This window comes from Carassius gibelio, chromosome B3, assembly GCF_023724105.1.
Source record: "Carassius gibelio isolate Cgi1373 ecotype wild population from Czech Republic chromosome B3, carGib1.2-hapl.c, whole genome shotgun sequence".
NCBI lineage: Eukaryota > Metazoa > Chordata > Actinopteri > Cypriniformes > Cyprinidae > Carassius > Carassius gibelio.
Window position 1 is genome coordinate 21193212 of NC_068398.1, and position 21794 is coordinate 21215005.

General features: G+C 38.0%; 1 protein-coding gene across 1 annotated transcript in view; it reads left to right on the forward strand.

The window, feature by feature from the left end:
* The window catches only part of LOC127953690 (SH3 and multiple ankyrin repeat domains protein 1), a 108042-nt gene that overhangs the window by 63666 nt on the left and 22582 nt on the right, over positions 1-21794 (forward strand). Inside the window, exons 4-15 of the mRNA XM_052552958.1 lie at positions 74-145; positions 1097-1205; positions 4983-5137; positions 5237-5404; positions 7282-7398; positions 7728-7805; positions 8605-8671; positions 9045-9214; positions 9714-9838; positions 10016-10164; positions 10900-11013; positions 11383-11458. Of these exons, the coding sequence (XP_052408918.1) occupies positions 74-145; positions 1097-1205; positions 4983-5137; positions 5237-5404; positions 7282-7398; positions 7728-7805; positions 8605-8671; positions 9045-9214; positions 9714-9838; positions 10016-10164; positions 10900-11013; positions 11383-11458 (1400 nt within the window). The remainder of the gene's footprint in view (positions 1-73; positions 146-1096; positions 1206-4982; positions 5138-5236; positions 5405-7281; positions 7399-7727; positions 7806-8604; positions 8672-9044; positions 9215-9713; positions 9839-10015; positions 10165-10899; positions 11014-11382; positions 11459-21794) is intronic.

Sequence of the window (21794 nt, forward strand, 5' to 3'; positions counted from 1 at the left end):
ACATTTCTTTGATAGCTCCAAGATAACTGTCTTCCACTGATTTTGGATGTTTGACTGTTTTTCTTTCACACAGTTCCGCTACAAAACCAGGGTGTACAAACAGACAAATCTAGATGAAAAACAGCTGGCCAAACTACACACAAAGGTATGCGTCTCCACACAAATCATCAAATTCTTTTCTAAAAATAGAAGTATAAAGTGAACATTCAAGGTGTGCTACTTGCATCTTAGTCTGTAAGTTTAAGGGTCATGATGAAACCCCCTGTTTCAGCACTGGTTAGTTCTCACCACAGTTTTAAAAATGCTCAAAAAAAGAGTGTGTGGTACACTGCGATGCGGAGTGGAGGGGGAAGAGGGGAGACAGACGACACTACTTGTTTCAGACAGTTTCATTTCACTCCCTTTGAGTTAAAAACACAAATAAATGGCCAGCCATTTGCACTCTGCTTCACACACACACACACACACACACACACACACACACACACATATATATATATATATATATATATATATATATATATATATATATATATATATATATATATATATTCATGCATAATTTAAATAACTTTACATTTAAAAAATGTAATATTTTATGAGAGAACGCAACATCATGGTTGTCTGAGCCAATGAGCATTAAGCTGTGTTGTCGTTTCCCATCATGCTTTTTATCAGCGCAGTCGGTGGAGAGAAGCTGCACTCGACTGCACAATCCCACACAGCCGCCTCGACGACATGACATCAGAAAAAGTCGGCCGTAACACGGACACTTTTCTAACTGGCATGCATCTCAGGGTGATCAATTCTGCACAGATTCTGGTCATCTCAAACAAACCTATTGTCCTTTGCCCTGTCACAAATTGTGACGTCAACACTATGTTTAACCTGGGAGATGAAAATAGTGCAAAAAAGCTTGAAATGAACCCGTTTTCTTTACAAAGAAATGAAAATGACGGTTGCTAACATGGTCTTCTATGATGTGCAACACAAACACCTCTGCTAAATTGTCTGGGGTTTCATGACCCTTTAAATGCGATAAGTAGCTTATCCTCAGGGCATTGCCTAGCATGACTGTATATGTCTCCCCCTACAGGCCAGTCTGAAGAAGTTCATGGACTACATCCAGGCTGGGGCTGTGGAAAAGGTTGCCAAACTTATAGACAAAGGCCTTGACCCCAACTACCATGACCCTGATACAGGAGGTGAGGTGCCAGGCACTACACTGTTCTCTTCCTGTGAGACTTAATGAACTTTCCATTAGTGAACTGGATAATGAATTTCTGCCAGCAGAGCAGAAACTGGTCCACACACATGCTATATGCATATGGAAATAGGGCTGAATGAATATTCAGTGAGCGTGTACAGGACATTTGCATCTTCTCAAACGATCCATGCAGTTGCCAACAAAAGTCATCTGGAGTTTAAATTATGCAACAAATGCGTAAAGTTAACATTAGACTCAGTAGCTGCCTCCAAAATAAACAAACAAAAACCCAATTACTACACTTGGGCTGTTTAATGAGATGAAACAATTACTGCAGCTCAGCGGTTCAGTTCAATGCGTGTCAACAGAGCAAAAACCACTGAATAATTTGAATGTATTTGTAACGGGGCATCTTTGATGGCATATTAATTCAAGTTTTTAGCGCTTTGGCAAGCATTTGGTGAGCTGGAGACATGGCCAGACATGCTGTGAAAGCCGTTTTATGGACCAGATGACAATGCAGAGTAATATTAGCATTAGTTTGCAGCAGTGTTTGACTTGCAAGACGGCTACCTTGAGTGTTGTTCACAGTTTGTGTCGTCTGCGTTGTCACAGAGTTGATGTTGTGCTTGCCAGGCTGACAGTCACTTCTCGAAGCAGACCCTGCTAACAAGGAGTGAGAGCTGCAGCAACATTTGCAACCACTAGGAGGCTAATCCGAGAGAAAATTGATGTTGCAATTAAAGAGATAGTTTAGGCTAAAGTACATTTTTTGTTTACTCACCTTCATGCCATTCCAAACCTCTTTAATAAGGAAAATAAATACATTTAACTAATATATATCACCGTACTTCTCCAATTGATTGAATACATTAATTGCAAAAAAAAAAAAAAAATGGTTTACGTGTTTAAATATGCAGATGTTGCAACATCTAATTAAATATAGACTCATTTGCATACATTCTGGAGTAAGCCAGGTTCAAAATTCTTGTTTTTTATGTCTTTCTATCACTCCATAAATCAGAAAATAATTTGTCACCAGCCAGAAAAAAACTATTTCACCACTTTTTAGGAATAAAATGTTAAGTGTAAATGTTTTAAATATATAAAATCATGAGGAAACAAAAGGTCATCTGTAAAACTCTTCTGAAAATAGATAGGAATACAATTTTTGTTTATGTAAATATTTCTGAGGTGGAGAGTTATGGTTCACTGCCTGAGAAAAAACTCCTGAGAAAACTGCCTTTATTATATGTATAGTATTTGAAATCTACAGATAAGTGGAAAAAAATACAACGAAATAAACACTTTAAAGTGTATTTTGGATGATTTATTTCCAATAATCTAAAAACAAAAATATGTTATTAAAAGTTGAATAGCCCAAATCTCAAAATTGACCAGTGCATGGGAAAACAATGTCTTGCCTTATAGATAATTTACTGAAAACATATGCACTGTATGTGTATTATAAAGCTGTTAACCATTGTAGCCGAATCACTGGGTTGAACTTGGGATCTGGGTCAGGCTGATTTGTGAATCAATCTTATGACTGAATCGTTGTGAGCTGGATCAACGGATTTATAAAAAAATATACAGTGCCTTGCTAATGTATTCATACCCCATTATTTTTCACATTTTGTTTTTTTGCTGCCCTATGTTAAACTGCTTTAAATTAGTTTTTCCCCCACAACAATCTACACTACATACACCATAATTGTAAAGAAAGAAAAAAGAAAAAGTTTTTTTAACGTCTTTGCAAAATTTATTAAAAATAAAAAGCTAAAATGATTTCATTACATAAGTAGGCCTATTCATACCCTTACCTGGGACAATTGAAATTTAGCTCAGGAGCATTCATATTGCTTAAAGATGTTACTACACTTCAAGTGAAGTTAACCTTTGGCAAATTCAGCTGCATGGGTATGATTTGGAAAGGGACACACGCCTTAATAAAAGGTCTAACAGCTGATAATGCATATAAGAGCAAAAACCAAGCCCTGAGGTTAAAAAAACTGCCTGTAGAGCTCAAATCACACATCTGTGGAAGAGCTCAGAAGAAAATTCTGCTTCATTGAAGGGTGACAGAAGCATGTGGTCTCTGTTACCCTTAATGGAAGAAGTTTGAAACAACTAGAACTAGAACTAGAACTAGAACTAGAACTCTTCCTAGAGCTGGACTTCTGGCAGAACTGAGCAACTGATGGAGAAGAGCTTTGTTTAGTGTGGAGACCAAGAACCTGATGGTCATTCTACTTGAGCTCCATGATCATATGTGGAGATAGGAGAAATATACAGAAGGACAAACATCTCTGCAACACTCCACAGATCTGGGCTTTATGTGGGTGTGGCCAAACTCAATCCTCTCTTCAGTTAAGACACATGAAAACACACTTGGATAAAATACTAAAAATCACCTATAGGACCCTCAGACTCTGAGAAACAAGATTTTCTGTCTGATGAACCTCAATTCTAAACATCATGTTTGAAGTAACCCAGCTCTGCTCATCACCTGCACAGCACCATCCCAAGCGTAAAGTGTGCTGGTGGCAGCCTCATGCTGCGGGGCTGTTTTTCAGTGACAGAGACTGAGGGACTCGTCAGAGTAGAAGAAAAGCTCAGTGCAGCAAAATATAGAGACAGTCTTAATGTAAACCTAGTCCAGAGCATTCAGAAGCTCAGACTGGGCCAAAGGTTTAACTTCCAGCAGGACAATGACCCTAAACACAGCAAGAGTGGCTTATAGACCTCTGTGAATGTCCTTGAGTGACCCAGCCAGAGCCTGGGATTGAACCCAGTCAAATATTTATATTATCTGACCCCATCCAACCTGACAGAGCTTGAGAGGTGAAGAGACGAGGAGAAGAATGGAAGATAATTACCAAATACTGATGTGCAAAGCTTGTCTCATTAAAACAAAAAAGACTTAAGGCTGTTAAGATTCTTCAGCTAAATAGTTTAGTTCAGCAATGTACTTATTTCAGTTTTTTATTTTTAATAAATTTACGAAGTTGTGACAATTCTTCTTTTGGTTTGTCAGTATGGTGTATGGAGTGTAGATTGATGTGGGAAAAAAAGTAATTTAAAGAAGTTAATAAGGCAACCACTTAATGAAATGTGAAAAACATTAAGTTGTATGAATATTTTCGCAAGGCACTGTATGACTTGAAAGGGCAGCTTCTACATCATCACATCAACATGCAGACGATCTTGATCGATTGGTTTAGGTCAAAACTTTTTAGCCAAATTGTTTAGACTGTTCAGTTGGCATGCCAATAATGTATTTTATTTTTTCCAGATTTTAATTTAGAACATGTTTATTACTTTATTTTTTATGTTTTTCAACTCTTCTTCTTACAAAATGTCTCTACCGTAGTGTCTACAGCAGTATAATAATGTTAATTTTAAAAAAATTTTCTTTTTACATTTCTATAAAAAATTAATACATTTCACTAACTTTTTCAAATTATGTGTAGTTTTGTAAATACTGATATAAAAAAAAATATATACAAAAAGGGGATTTCGTGGGATTTTTTTTTTTTACATTTTCTGTTATCCACAGAGCATTGCAAAGTCGTGAAACTACTGTTTTCTGTATGTAAAAAGCTTTGAAGTGTTTGGAAGCTGCAATTTAATAATATAAGACAATTACTGTTTCCTTTCTTACTGTCATATAATATAACTGTTATATAAATAAATAAAAAACGGTAAGAAAGGAAACGGTAATTGTCCATTTGGCTATTGTAACTGTCCGATTGTCCTCATGTGTGTGTGACAGAAACCCCACTGACTCTGGCCGTACAGACGGAGCCGGGCGGAGGGGAGATCATCAGGGTGCTGGTGATGGGGGGAGCTCACATTGACTTCAGGGCAAAGGATGGCTTGACCCCTCTCCACAAGGCTGTCAGAGCCCATGTGCACACTGCCCTACTGGTAACACATAGCATCTCAGAACCATGATTAGGAAGACTGTATGTTTGTAATCAGAAAGTCATATTTAAATCTAATTGTCTGTTTTCTGGGTGTTTTTAGATGCTGTTGTCTTTGGGGGCATCTTCTGATTATAAGGACCGCCGCGGGCTGACACCACTTTACCACACTGTGCTGACAGGGGGCGACACCTCCTGCTGCGAGACCCTCCTCTTCCACAGAGCCAAGCTGGGGGTCCGTGATGAGAATGGCTGGGACGAGACCCATCAGGTACAAAAAGTGCTTAGAAGAACAGTGTGTGACATATACAGGAAACACATGAATAATAGAAGTGTAACAGATAACTGCTGTAACTGATATACTTGATGTACCACACAACAACTGTCTAGTGTTATTCTAAACATACAAATTCATATATATATATATGTAACAATAATTTGATAATTCATGTAATTTTATTGCAGTCGATTATAACAGTTAGAAAAGTGAAAAATTTAAGGTTTTTTTTATTCTATGGGTTTGATTTTTGTGACCTATTGTATCTGTCAATCATTCATTCATTCATATGTCAGGAGAAGCACTCATCTACCCTGCATATTATTCACACGTTATGTTTTTATGTTTGTTTGTTTTTTGTTTTTTGGATACTTACGGTACCATTACAGTAAGTTTGCAGTATGTTTGTTTTATTCTGCAAGCATGCATTAAATTGATCAAAAGTGAAAGAAACAACTTCACATTGTTACAAAACGACAACGTTATCATGGTCCCCACAAAAATATTAAGCAGCACAACTGTAAAATTCTACTTAAACTGTGGAAATATTAAGAGATGTCATGAGAACCAAATAAGCATATACAGTAATAAATACAATTTTAAAATGTATTAAAATTGTAATAATGTTTCATAGAACAAAAATTACACTGTATTAAAAAAAATATAAATGTGACCCTGGACCACAAAACCAGTCCTAAGTGTAAATTTTTGGAAATTGAGATTTTTACATCATCTGAAAGCTGCATGAATAAGATTTCCATCGATGTATGGTTTATTAGAATAGGACAATGTTTGGTCAAGATATAACTGTTTGAATATCTGAAATCTGAATCAAAATCAAAATACTGAGAAATTCACCATTAAATTTGTCCAAATGAATTCTTAGCAATGTATATTACTAATCAAAAATTAAGTTTTGATATATTTACAGTAGGAAACGTACAAAATATATCCATGGAACATGATCTTTACTTAATATCCTAAAGATTTTTGGCATAAAATAAAAATCTATAATTTTGACCCATACAATGTTTTTTGGGTTTAAGACTGGTTTTGTGCTCCAGGGTCACATACAGCCTTGGTAAGCATAAGAAACTTCATAAAACACCACCACCATACTATTCAGATATTATTATGTGCCTTCTTACACTGTACAAACTTTCTTGAGTGTTTTCACAGTTCCTCCATCTGTAAGACTTCATGGAAACTAACAAGAAAATGTGTTCCTTTTTTCGACTCATATTACTCTAGATATCATTTAGCATCATTAGTAATATTATGGGAATGATTACAATGATTCACATTTAAACTGAAAACAGTCAAATTGTGGTTGAAAAACACACTTGCAAGGTTTCTCCTCCCTTTAATAAATCACTTTATTATTACTTTTTATAAATCACTTTTTAGCCTTTAAAAACAGCCAGATGGAATCTTTAACAAGAATAAAGTCATGTGCAGTCTTTTGTGGCAGAATTGAATAATTATCAAAGCTAAACAAGTTGCAGACAGACATTACAAACATAAAAGCAATAGAGACTTACAAGTTCAAGAATCCGATCTTAAGTTTCTTCCAAGTATCACCAGTTGGGAATCACTGCTCAGTCCTTGTTCTCTCTCTGTGCATGTGTGCATTTCCATATCTATTTCGATTCTTTCGTTCTCTTCCTCTCACTCACACATCCACTGTGGTGTTAATTAGCAAAGGTGTCTGTTCTGACGATGTATAAAATCTATTCCTCCCTCCCTCTTTTCCCTTCTGTCAATGTCAAATGACTGTTTCTGTTCTTCCTATCCACCTCTCTTTTTTCTTTTTCCTCCTCTCCTCTCATTCTTTGTCTATCCTGTTCTCGTTCTCTTTTTTCTTTCTCCAGGCTTGTCAAAATGGGAACTCGCAACACTTAGAGCACCTGCTTTTTTATGGTGCAGACTCCTCATCCCAGAATGCCTCAGGAAACACTGCCCTGCACATATGTGCTTTATATAACAAGGTATAACAGCTGGTCCTGACACAAAAATCAAGTCAAATTATAAAAATCTCATGTTGAAAATGCCTGTCTTAAACCAGCAGGAGTTTTCAGGCTGGTTTGTGCTAACTAGTGCTGGTCAAGCATACACATGCTCTTCAGCAGCTGGTCACCAGAATGCTGTTTCCAAGCATGCTTTAAAGATCCCTGTGAAAATGTCATTATTTTGTGTACAAGTTGTGTATTTACTTGGGGCATAAAGTTGCATGATGTACAATGCTTGTTACATTTTATGGTCAGCATCAGATGGCTTCAATATCTTCAGGCCGTTATTGTCTAATTTCACCATGTAGGAGAGCTGTGCCCGCATTCTGCTGTATCGAGGAGCCAGTAAGGACACAAAGAATAACAGTGGGCAGACCCCCTTCCAGGTAATTATGAGACACTTGCATGTTGTTATTTGTGTTTGTTTTTAAACGCTCTGCATATCATTAACTGGTTGAATCAAGTAATTAAATGAAGCTAAATTCTACAAACCCTCTTCCAAACTTATGTTGGTAAAGATAACTTCTAGGTAAAGAATGTTTTTGGATTTTAAGATGCTTCCTCCCATCCATTTACATTTATTAGATGCTTTTATCCAAAGCGATTTTCAGGCTATACATTCAGGCTATACATTTTGTTTTTCATCAATATGTATGTTCACTGGGAATTGAACCCACAACCTTTTGGGTTGCTAATGCAATGCTGTACCACTGAGCCACAGGAACACCTATTCCAGTTTAATATGCATGGATAACTATAAGTTAGTATAATAATAATGTCTACAATTATGTAAACATCTTGATTCTGCTGACTTATTTAGTGCATGTGTCGGTTTAATGTCAAAACGTGTTGTGCTTGTAAACACATTTTTTATTTTATTTTTGCACTTAAATCTGTCGATGCTTGTGGCACCGAAATGGCACCTTTCACTTGCGGTTTCGTAGCTTGTATCGTTTTTTGCATGCATTGCGAGTCCCAGGTGGAGTGAAGCTGCAGCGAGCCGAAAGAGTTTTACTTAACCTCAGCCATCTCCACAGATCCAGCTGTGACTGTGATCGTGCGTTTGTGTTTTAGATCAAGGGAAGTAAATGCATGTGTGTTTAGTATTGTGTTATTCCCAAGCCTTGCGTCACTGTGCGTCATTCACAGATGCAAATATTAATCGTAGGTGAACTTCTTTTCTAGGTAGCTGTGATGTCTGGCCATTTTGAGCTGGGAGAAATCATTAAAAACCACCGTGAATCAGACGTAGGTAAGGAGCGGAGATTTATTTTGGTTGTGCCGGTATTTTTATTCTCAGTGAGACAGTTTATTTGCTCTTCAAACTGTGTGACATTTGGAGCTTGATACTTTCGTCTCTCTTTAGCTGCTTTGCGATTCACACAGTCCCTAAGCAGTGTTGACTGCTCTCTACACACTCAGCAGGGGATCTGTTGAAGTTCACTTCATTTGTAATGCTTTGCAACATCACTGAATACAGACCACCCATGCAGTGTACGATTGTACACCGAATATCCTGTGAAGTGCATTTTGCAGGACATTATTTGGCAATTGGAGCATAATTCTGTCTGTCTTGGCATCTGTTCTCTCTCGATATGACTGTTTCTCTCCTGATTTGATGTCAGTTCCCTTTTTGGAGTCTCCAAAGTATGCCCCCCAGAGGAGGGAGAGTTCTCGTACTCTTGGATTGCCCCATCCTCACCCCTTCTTGCGGGCCAACAGTGACAACAGTATGAATGTGCCAGATTGGATCGCTTTTCCCAATGCTGCCGGATCAAGCCTAGTCTCCGTGCAGGTAATTTATTGTTTTGTTTTAAAAACAATGTTTCATGTATAAATAAATACAAAATTGTGGGGGTCTGTACGTTTTTTTCCCCCCAAACAAAAATAAGGTACTTGTTTTGTTTTTTGTTTTTCCTTATAATTTTATTAAGAAAAATAACTAATTGCATATTTGTTTCTGAAATTAACTGCGATTAATCATGATTAACCCCACCTAACATTAAAGTTTTTAAATATAGTTTTTTATTGCAATAATTTTACATTCAATATTCAAATTAATGTAGAAACAAAATAAAGACAGTATGTCTTTAATGTTTGTTTAATAGCCTCTTTTTATGACTGATAGCAACTATCACTGATATCAATGCTAATAATTCCCCATATATTTAAATAAACTTATCAAACAACTAAATTCTAAATTTTTGCATTTTGTGCATGCAATTTAATTGTTATTCTTCGTATTTATGTTTGAACTTGAATTGCTACTCATCGTGTTAATGTCTATCTGTCAGGGTCTAAAGCATGGTGGCACCTTGCGTAGCTCCAGCAGTCCCCGTGGAGCACGAACCCGTTCCCCGTCCCGTGGCCGAACAGGCGACCGAGACGATCGGAGCCGGCAAACACGAGGAAGACAAGGGTGAGAAAGAGAGAGTAGAAAGGACAAGGTTATAGCTTGTGATTCAGCGAACTCTATGCCTATATCATCATTAATATTCACGTCCTCTGAAGACGTACAACTGAATGAGTCGAGCCGGTAATAAATGTGCATAAATGAATGTTAACCCTGTTGTCTGATACGTGTGCCTTTGTACAGGGCTGGCTCTATCAGTAGTCAGGGCACAGCAAGCGGGCAGCGGCGCCGTCTCTACAGTGCCGTGCCTGGCCGTGTGTTTGTGGCCACCCGCTCGCACTCGGCCCAGGGGGACCGTGAGATCAGCTTCAACAAGGGAGACAAAGTCAAAGGTGAATGGGTGTGTGTGTGTGTGCCTCTGTGTGCGCTGTGTGAGAATATGTGTGTATGTCAGCAAGAGTGCCGTTAAATGTTTGTTTGTTTCTGTATGTTTTTCACAGGTGTGGATAAACGTTGTCTGTGTATGTATTCTGGTGATATGTGTTGGTATGTCAGTATATGTCTGTTTGTGACCAATAACAATGTGCATGTTAGTGTGTGTGTATGTGTGTGTTTTATATTAGAGTCCATTACTCTGTTTACATCTGTCACCATAGCTTGCATACGTGAATGTTTTTTAAAGAATTAGTAAACGCATAAGTGATTTTGCATGTGATTTGTGATTGAATGTGTGTTTGTTTGTACTTCAGATTGTGCTCTAAGTGTGTATCAGGGGCGTCTTGCACCTATGTTTTTTAATTGGGTACCAGGGGCAGTCCTAGCTGTTTTGGTGCCCTAAGGGGTATAAGATTATTATTTTGATGGTTCATTATATGAGTGTGTGCAGGGGATCCACATTCAAAAACTGAACTGTCATTTCCAGCCTGAGAAATGCAGTTCTAACTTTCTATTCATCAAAGCATCCTGAAACAAATGTGGAACCTAAATATAAAAGATGGTGATTCAAAATCCAGTTGTCTGGTCATGGTGCTTTTGGTCTATATATTGTGTTTTCATTACATTGTGCATTGTTCATGTTTCCTGCTCGCACACACACACTGTTGTTTCTCTCTCTCCTCTTCTCTCAGTGTTGAGTGTGGGTGAAGGAGGTTACTGGGAGGGGACAGTTCGCGGGCGCACGGGCTGGTTCCCCTCTGACTGCGTGGAGGAGGTGGCTCTCCGCAGCCTGGAGTCCCGTTCAGGTGAGACTCCTCATGCACCTGCACACACATTATGTGTTTCAAAGACGTCCACGCTACACTCAGAGCTGTCATTTTGATAGACCCAGATGGAGGTGTAGGACAGTCGGACCGCCACAGCTTCTCTGTGATGTTGTGATGTCAGACTTGGAGAGGGAGTGCAGTTATGATGACTATTAATAGTTTACAGCACTACTGGAGTGTGAGAGAGACCGGTTGTGCCATTTCACGCTGGCTAAACTCACCGTGGTTTGGGGCCCAGCGCTCTGTCAGAGCGGGAAACTTCAAGTCGGACATATATTTTCCTGTCATGCTGTAGTTGCACCCTCACACCCAACCTCATGTGGATGCGGTTGTGTGTGCGTCTTTCAGAGAGCCGCAGCGAGAGAGCCAAGCGACTCTTCCGACACTACACCGTTGGATCCTACGACAGCTTTGACGCGCCCAGGTAAGAACACTTTCAAATTTATGGATGTGCATTGCTAATATGTAGATGTCGATTTGTTGTAATGAAGGACTTCCTGCTGAGAAGGCCAGTTTAGAGTTAGTTTACGCTGGTTTGTTGCTGATTTAGGTAGTGGACTAGTGTAAAAGAACCACTAAGGCGTAAAATACAAAAAAAATACCTAAATACAATACAACAATTGCATTCAAAGTACATCTTGTTAGTTTAAGGTAGTTAAGAAGCATCTAAAATGTTGGTCTTTTCAAGTTGCATTCTTCCCATATAGATTTGTTTCCCAAAACTGTCAGAAACCGTCAAGGAATTTGCGTTCTTTATTATCTACTCGCGTGTCTTGTGGGTTAGTCTGTGTTTCGTTCAGCACGTGGAGAGTTTTCTGTCAGTTGTTCTGAAATGCTGCCGTTGGCTGTGACTCACCTGAGGAGGCCTTGGCGTCTTTTCTCGCACTGCTGTGAGTGTGAGTGATAGACTGACGGGCATGTAGACGGAGATGCCAGCGTGTGATTCATGCATCTCGATGTTTGCGGCTTGTGAAGCTGGTTTTGGAAGTCAGATGCGAGTCTGTTATTTGAAATTAATTTCAGAATTAAACAGCTGAGACTGACGCTGAAGAATGTGACACTGAATTGAACTACAGTACTTTACAATTAGTCATCCATCATTTAAGCGGATAAAGTGTGGCATTTCGATTCAAGCTTCATATTTCATGTAAGAGTAGTGTACTAAGTGTATACCAAGTGCAGTGTAATGTTCAAAGGGATAGTTCCCCCAACCATCCCTTTACACCCCTGTGCATTCCTCTGCTTGTAAACAAGTCTCAGCACATCTGGGTTTTCATCAGAACGCCGGCTCCTGTGTCAGCTGGGTCAGCTGCGTCAGCAGCATCACACACGTGTGTTGTGGTACTCTCCTGAATGCTGGTGTTGACTGACCTGGGGCCTGCACCATGATGGTAGCTGAACAAATTCAGACTTACAGGATTAGTTTTGAGTTGACAAAACCAAACCTCTCCAATCCGGCTTTGTTGGTACCATGATGCTGTTCATCAACTTTCTTTGTCAATTCGGGCTTTGATCCTGAGTTTGTGGAGCGCGTGCACATGAATGTGTGACATCACTGGCGAACAGCCAATCACGAGCCTTGGAACACAAAGCAAGTTTGATTTACTTCTCGTGAGAGACCCAGCGAGATTCAAAACTAAAGGTTAAAGGTTTTGCTAAAGGTTAAGAGATTGAAGAATATGACAAATTTAAATGTCATATGAAAAATGAAGGAGGACTAATAAAATAAATGATCTTGTAGTCACAAGTGGAACTTGTTAACTTAGTTTATACATTTGAAAATATATGGTGATAGAGACTTGAACATATAAATTCAGATTTGTTTTTTAAATAGTGCAATCTTTTGATACTACAGCTTATTTATATTACATGATCTGTATACATTAATATTTAATTAAAATAATTTACTGTTAAACTAAAATTGCTTGTGTGTAAGAGATAAATAATAATATGAATCACTATAATTATATAAATCATAAAATGACTCAGTTATTATCATTAAAGCTGGACTTCTATTTTTTTTTTTTTTTTTTTTTTTAGCATTAGTGACCTTTAATTTGGAGCAAAATAAACTGGAGTGACTTTGTGTCAGACATGTGTCACTTCTCTCACATCTGATTGGTTCACCTTCAGTCTGAGATCTTGAATCCAGAACATAACCTGCCCCGGAGCAGGTTAGCCGTGCAGCGTAAGATACCATGGCAACGAACACCGATTAAAGCCGAGCTACTTTCATAGTACCTAAAACCCAGGGTTGGCAGAAACTAAGCTGAAACATAGCTGGCTAGCCACCTAATCCAGCTTCATGGTACAGGCCCCTGAAAGAGAAGAAAGCGTTGAGTAAACTTTTTTTTTTTTTTTTTTTTTGCACACAAAAAGTATTCTCATAACTTCATAACATTACAATTGAACCACTGATGTCACGTGGACTATTTTAATGATGTCCTTGCTACATTTCTGAGCCATAAAATATTTCAGTTGCTGTGAAGATTCAGAAAACTATTAGATTTCATCAAAAATAATTTTGTTCTGAAGATGAACAAAGGTCTTAGAGGTTTTGAATGGTATGAGGCTGAGTAATAAATTACAGAATATTCATATTTGGGTGAACTGTCACTTTAAAGCTCAGTGTGGTAACCAGAAGGTTGTAGACTTGATTTACACACACACAAAAGAAAATCTTTTTTTTTTTTTCTAATGTGAAGTTCCTTAACACAAAGTTTGTTTGATTTTTTTTAATTTAAGATCTGCTTCATAATGGAGTTTTATATTTTTATGCTTAAAGGATTAGTACATTAAAAAATGAAAATAATGTCATTAATGACTCACCCTCACGTCGTTCCAAACCAGTAAGACCTCCGTTCATCTTCGGGACACAGTTTAAGATATTTTAGATTTAGTCCGAGAGCTCTCAGTCCCTTCATTGAAGCTGTGTGTACGGTATACTGTCCATGTCCAGAAAGGTAAGAAAAACATCATCAAGTAGTCCATGTGACAGGGGTCAGTTAGAATTTGTTGTATCATCGAAAATATATTTTGGTCCAAAAATAACAAAAACTACGACTTTATTCAGCATTTTCTTCTCTTCCGGGTCTGTTGTGAGTGCGACTGCTGTGGCTGTTGACGTATGATGCTGCTGACGTGTTATCTTTGTTCGGCGCACCAGAAAACACCTCAGCAGCATCATACATCAACAGTTTTTGTTATTTTTGGACCAAAATGTATTTTTCGATGCTTCAACAAATTTTAACGGACCCTCTAATGTCACATGGACTACTTTTATGATGTTTTTCTTACCTTTCTGGACATGGACAGTATACCGTACACACAGCTTTAATGGAGGCACTGAGAGCTCTCGGACTAAATCTAAAATATCTTAAACTGTGTTCCTAAGATAAACGGAGGTCTTACATGTTTGGAACAGCATAAGGGTGAGTTATTAATGACATTATTTTTATTTTTGGATGAACTAACCCTTTAAGTCTTTAAATATTTTTTTAATTGTTTCAACAATAAACACTTAATATTTTTCCAAATATGTATGATTAATTCTAAGACTGGAAAATTTGTTAACAAATTATTGTAAAGAGGATTTGGTTCCACTTTATATTAGGTGGTCTTAACTACTATGTACTTACATAAAACAATAAGTACAATGTACTTATTGTGTCCATATTGTATTTTAAAACACTTTTTCTGCTATTGAGGTGGGATAGGGGTAAGGTTAGGGAGAGGGTTGGAGGTATGGGTAAGTTTAAGGGTGGGTTGAGGTGTAAAGTATGGGTCAACAGTGTAATTATAAATGTAATTACAGAAATTAAATACAGATGTAATTACATGTCGTTTTTTTTAATATAAGTACAATGTAAAAACATGTATGTACACAATAAGTACATTGTACTAAATTATTAATTAAAATGTAAGTACATAGTAGTTAAGGCCACTTAATGTAAACTGGGTCTGAGGATTTTATTTTATTTGCTTCTGTATTTTTTATTAATTTATTTTATACAGGGTAAGTTGCCATTCATTTAAAATATGCTTTATGTGTTTAATATATATGCTCTGCATCACACATTTCTAAATGCAAAAACAGATTCTTTTGTGGACGGCTCCTAAATCATCAGTAATCTACTTTTATAGGATGTTTCACATAATCAGTGTCATGTGACATGTGTCACCCAGGGCCGTTGTCAGGGGCTTGGGGAAATGAGGGGAGTTACTGAGCTCCTCTATGGTGTAGCTACTCACTTGGCCTTGGGGAGCAGGGTGGGACTAAAAATACTGACACACCTATGAAATGAAATACTTTGTGCAAGACTGTAATATCTGTATTTGGTGGCCATGTTGTAATCTCACTCTCTATCTCAGTCTGTCTAACTGTCTGTGAGTCATGTGTTGGTAACTTAACACTGCTGTGCTCTTTTCATTAGCACCTCACAGTAAACATAAAGCTGCCTCATGTGATGTCATTCTGTCCCAGTCGCAAAGAGAGCTCACATTCACCTCATCCTGCAGCCTGCAAGACAACACAATACAAGCCTAGCAAATTATTTACATACAAATATACACATAATAAATCAGATTGTTAATGTATACTCTGAATCTCACTGATCACACTCGCTTACTCCCATTCGTGCATGTGTAGAAATACACAAAAAGACACACAGATTGAAACTTCTTACTGTGTTTTCAGTTTGTAAATGTTTTTTCTCACCCCTCTATTTTTGGCTTAGTCACCCCCTCGTCCCGCTCCACCTCTCCCTTGCGCTCTCTCTCTCTCTCTTTTTATTCCTCCCATTTTACTAACCCCCTGCACTCTTTCATTTTCTCTCCATCACCCTCCCACCCCTGTGGTGACTCCATCTGGAGGTCATACTATGAAGGGCACTAAAGAGCAAGGGAAAGAGAGAGAGAAAGAGAGGGATGAATGCATGGATGCATGGATGCTAAAGCATCTTGCAACTACTGACATGACCAAAGGGGAAAAAAAACTTTTTGGCACCTTACCCTAAGTCTTTATACAAGTGTGAAACATGTTAGTGTAGTCATAAAATCAGTAGTAGTCACCAGCTATCATTTTTGATGCAAAACGCTATTTCATTTATGTAAATGAGGATAGCAAAATAAAGTAAACTGTGTTGTATTATACCCAAACATTCTGTGTTGTATTATACCCAAAGATTTGACAGTGGGCTGCCAGTAAACCTGATAAAAATTTGGGACCAGAAATTATTCAGACACTTTAACCTGACCACGTTTTGCTTTAGTGTTTTTTCTTTAATTGCTAATGCAACCTTTTTACACCAAAGACTGAACAAAATTAAACATTGCTTGCTAATTGTTTGACCTAAATCAATAGTGTAGTTAAATTCAACAGCTGACAGCTGTTCAGCTTAATATATTACATACCTTTCTAGCAAGCTTATCTGACATTATCAAGATAAATTTAATTTGTTCTGCCACAGTTTAACTCTGAGTTCTTGTCATATTGTATGACCATTTTCTAAACTATAGCAAATAAAGTAGTAAAAAGGTTAGAAATGTTGAATGTTTCTGAAAAAAATTTGGTTTGACTATGTAAATATATATATATATATATATATATATATATATATATATATATATATATATATATATATATATATGTATATGTGTGTATATAATGTACATACATGCATACATACATATACAAACATACATACATACATACAAACATACATACATACATACATACATACATATATATATATATATATATATATATATATATATATATATATATATATATATATATATATATATATATATATACATATAAATAGAGAGAGAGAGAGAGAGAGATGTGTTCAAATTTCTACTTCTACTAATACATTTAATAACATTTTTTTATCTTTATAGGATAGTTTTAATGTGTTATGAACGCATGTCAAATAACATTTCAAAAAAAAAAATATTAACCTTGATTAAGTTCTATAAAAATATTCTCATCAAACTGTCTCTATTCTTCCTCCAACCTCTCAGCTCTTCTGTTCTCACCCCAGCCCCACTTTTCCAGGACCCTACAAATCACTATGTCCTTTCTGGCATCGCCTCACCACCTCCATCATTGTCCTTCCCTCGCAGAGTCATTTTTAATAGCAGCTTCCTCTCTCTGCATCATCCTTCTCTGCTCCTTGTCTTCCTTCGGCCTGTGCGAGCTCAACTGTGTCATAATTCCAGCGTCCCTGTCCCTGAGCGCCCTGCAGCACTCTCTTTTTCCCTTCCCAGTGCACGTGAGCTTTTTATAGGACAGTGATCTGCGTAATAGGGTCAAGGACTTCCAGTATAATTTCAGGTAAAAGTTCACTGAACGAGTCTGCTTGAACACGGCTGCACAGTCTTACGCTGAAAACGTGCCAGCAAGTTTTCTGGCATCGATACAGATATGGGAACACGTGCACAAATACATACTGTACTGTACAGGCACACATACGCCTTCTGCCACTATCCACACTTCCTTACCCCCTCTCTTCCTGCTGATTCTCCCTCTCTTTAGCTCTCTCTTTCTCTCCTCCTCTCTCTCTCTCTCTCTCTCTCATGCTCTTCATCACACACATGCTCTGAATGAACAGCGGTGTGGTGTAGTCTACCATGCTGGAGGACAGAAAGAGTGTGAGAGTTGTAGAAAGAGGAGGAATAAGGCAGTAGATTGTGGATCCAGCAATGCCGTAGAGAGCGAAGGAGGCAGAGGGAGACGGAGGGGGGAGGGCAGCGAGGACAACATCGACATCCAGCGAAAGAGGCTTTGACAGAGATGATGTGAGTTCTTGCTTTCTCTCCCCTTTTGCTCTCTCTTCATCTTCTTGTTCATGTTCGTGTCTTCTGCTTCTCAGCTCTCTCATCCCTGACTGTGTTTCTTCTGAGTGATGGAGATGTGCTGCTGCGTTTGCCTCCCTCACTCGCTCGCTGTCCTCCTTCATTCATAGGATCTGTTTTGTTTACAGACATTGTTAAAGGAGAGGGAGGTGACAGGGGGAGGGGGAGGGGTCTCTCTCTACCTTCTTGTGCAAGCGTTGTCTGGTGGGTACATTGGTGTGCTTGTTTTTAAAGGGATGGATCACCTTTAAGTGATAATACTGTCATCGTTGTGTTCTAGAACACTATGAGAAGTTTAACCGAATGACCAAGCTGCTTTAGACATTTAAAGGATTGAAGACCCTATACTGTAAAATGCTGTTTCTACCTGATAAAATTACTTTTGTTGCTAAAAAATGTATGTATTTTGGTTGATTCAGTGATAATTAATTATATATTATTGTTGACCTAAAACCAGTTCACTTAAATCAGTTTTTTTTTTTTTCCAGTGTAGAGCGGTGGATCTCAAATAGCATCAGCAAATCTCTAAGGGGGCCTCAGGCTGACTTAAAATAATTTGAATTCAACTAAAACAACTAATAATCAAAAATGAATTATTTTCATTTGTCCTCATAACTGTGCGTTTCTTTTGAAGAACAAGGGTTCCAACATTCCAACATGAAAAAACTGCATAAATGAGGTAAATTAGTACATTTAAATAGATCATGTAAATTAATAAAATCTTAAAATTAATGGACATTACATAGCTGTGGCAAGCTCTAAAAACTGTATTGGGTGAAAATTCTGAGTAAAAAAAATATTGTGTGTTTTTTATGTGTGTGTGTGTGTGTGTGTGTGCATGAAAACAGTGGTAACCCTGAAGAACATTCTCTTGGGAATGTTTTTGTGAAGAATTGTGGACTTTGGAGTCCAAAAGGTCCAAAAGGGTTGAGAAGAATTGTTCTAGGGCTGTCAAGCTCCAGAAATAACAAAAAAAACACCAAATAAAGTATTCTTCTCGTGCTCGTGCACTATTTTCAAATCATTTGAAATATGATAAGATTTGTATGAAAAACACTCATGATTCAAAGTCAAAGTTTACAGAAAATCTAGTAGTCTAGTTCTGGTCACTTTTATGTTATGGAAAAGTACAGCTTGGAAATTCTGTCTTCCACAGAAGACAAAAACCCATATGAAAGTAAAGCCCCTTTCACACTGCACCTCGGAACCGCAATATTTCCGGAACATTGCCGGGTCGCCTTCTGTGTGAAAGCAACCACGTCCCGGAATTGATTATCGAATTGAACCCGGGTCGGGGACCTAGTAACATTGGGGGGTTCAACCCGGGACGAGCGCTGTGTGAACAAAAGCCAGATCTAATTCCGTGTCGACACGGAATTAGACCAATTTTTTTAGAAATAATTTTTTAGAGATACCGGCTGTTTTGAAGGAAGATCAACATTCGCGAACGAAAACATATGTGCAAACTATAATGAAGCAGAGATCAGTTAGTTACTCTCTTTCCGCGCTGACGCAGAGATCATTTGCTTGCTTCAGTTAAAGTATAACGTGCCAAGCGTTGTCGACTCGTACATTACACGTCACGCGCTGATGTCACGTGTCGTTGCGGGATCTTCAAGGGGTTGTGTGTGAAATTACGCACATATACCGGGTCATCACTGGCAGTGTGAAAGTGCAAAATCTAGCGACCAGGGACCAATTGCAGGAACACTTTACCCCTATATTTGCCGGAATGGCATCGTGAAAGGGGCTTAAGTAAATGATAACAAAATTGTAATTTTGGGTGAACTAGCCCTTTAAGGTAAGGCAGCATGATTTTAGGGATTTAAGCCTCTACTCAAGTTCATTGCAGAAATAAGGGGCAGTGGCAGCATAGAAATATGATAATAAGAGAAGACGGGAAAAAAATAAAGGACAGAGAGGGTCAGAGTGAGTTAGGTGTGGGAGGACAAGCAGAGGAAGAGGAAAGAACTAAGGTCAGTTGGACAGAAGGCAGAAGAGGAAGCAGATGGGTGTGGAAGTGTGTACATCTGCCACGGTCCAGAGACAGGAACAGATCAACAGGTTCAGAGTAGGACGAAAAATGCACCACAGACAAGTGCAATACCCACAGACACTTTAAAAGGCAGTAAGAAGTGAGTGAGATTGTTCATGTATCTTTTCTGTCCCGATAGCTGTACAAACAGTCGCTTGTGTAAGTAAACAGATCCACTTGTCTCTGTCCAGTGGCTAGTGAGATTTATATGAATCTCTCTCGCTCTTATTGCTTGTGTGACCATGATTACTCAACCATGCACCAATGGTACACATAGCATGCATGGCTAATGTCGTTGACCCATGGCCTGCTTATTAGTCTGATTAACATGCAGAGACTCTTGGACCATTACAAACATTGAGCTAATTAACACGCCAATTACTTTTTGAGAGTTCATTAATTTGATGTAATTATGTAAAAAAAAAAAATTTTAAATTATTAATTTTTAAATCAGTCATACTTAACTCTGCAGAAAATACATTTTGTGTTATTTTATGCATTTAAAAGTTAACATCTTAATAGACAATAACCTTTAAATTCTTGAAGGTTTTACAGTAGTTCTTGTTCTTAATGCTAAATACATTTTGGACCTTAACTATTACTAGGAAGTTTGTTGCAGCAGTTTTAAAGACCAAACAAGGTGTGTGCCCATTAGTTTCTTTAAACAAAAAATGGCCTAAACCACTTTTTTTTATCTTATTCAAGGAGTGTGGTCTTTGTCTTTTTTCAAACTGAATAGAAATGTTTTATCTAAGTATAATCCAGCGTAATTACAATGTGTTTGCAAAGGTATTATTTAAAGAACTGGTTTCAAAGCAAGAGACAAGGTAATTGCTAGGACAAAGAAAAGCTTACAGGTGATATTTTTGACAAGTATATTTTGCTTTTCCCTAAAAATACTGTACACTAAAAATGAGCACACTGTTACATGAGCAGCAAATCAGCATATTAGAATGATTCCTGAAGACTGGAGTTCTTTAAAATATAATATAAAAATCCTACAAACCCCAAACTATTGAATGGTGGTGGACATGCATTGTGGTTTAGATCAGTTGTTCTCAACGGATGGACTGCATGCTGAAAATGGGTCGGGGGGTGTCTGGTCATAACAGCAGGGGAGATGCACGTTAGATGCGCATTATAAACTGCAGCTAACCATTTAACTGAGTAAAGTTAGCATGCGTGTGTATTCAGTCTACGAGGTTTTGCTGCAAATTCCTTTCAATATGGCTAATACTTAATATTTTTCATAGTGTTTGTTACATGAGTCGGTTAACTCACACTTCTGCTTTCTTGGCTATTGTTTATGTATTTAAAAAATATATATATATATATTCCAGATACACAGTCCCTCAGACTGCTGTATCTTGTCTCAGTCGATGTAACAATGAATCCGTGTGACCACAGGCAACAGCATTTGAAATAGAAATAAAAAAAATCAGGTTCATTCAGTAGCTAGTGATACTGATGATGTAATAGGCGGAGGGTGGTTCAGAGCTGTAGTGCTCTATGGCTACCCAACAAGAGCACTAGAAAGTGCTCCCTCTCTCTCTCTCTTGTTCTTTTCCTGTCTCTCTACCTCTCAAAGGCTGCTGCCAGTTTTATGAATGGGAAAACAGTGACTTGTGGAGGCAGTGATAGAAACATCGCTCTGTTCATCTCACATGGCTGCTGAAGAAGAGAGGAAGAGGCAGATGTGTACATGAGAGGGAGGAGTAAAAGAGAGATAGATGACAGTTATCTTGCCCTAGTGAAACTGGTGCTAGGCGTTTTAATTGCACCTTCCCAATGGTTTGATCTCCTGTACTGCAGCAGGTGTGCGTATGCACGCATTAGCCATGTGCTTTTTATTTATTTTTTCTATCTA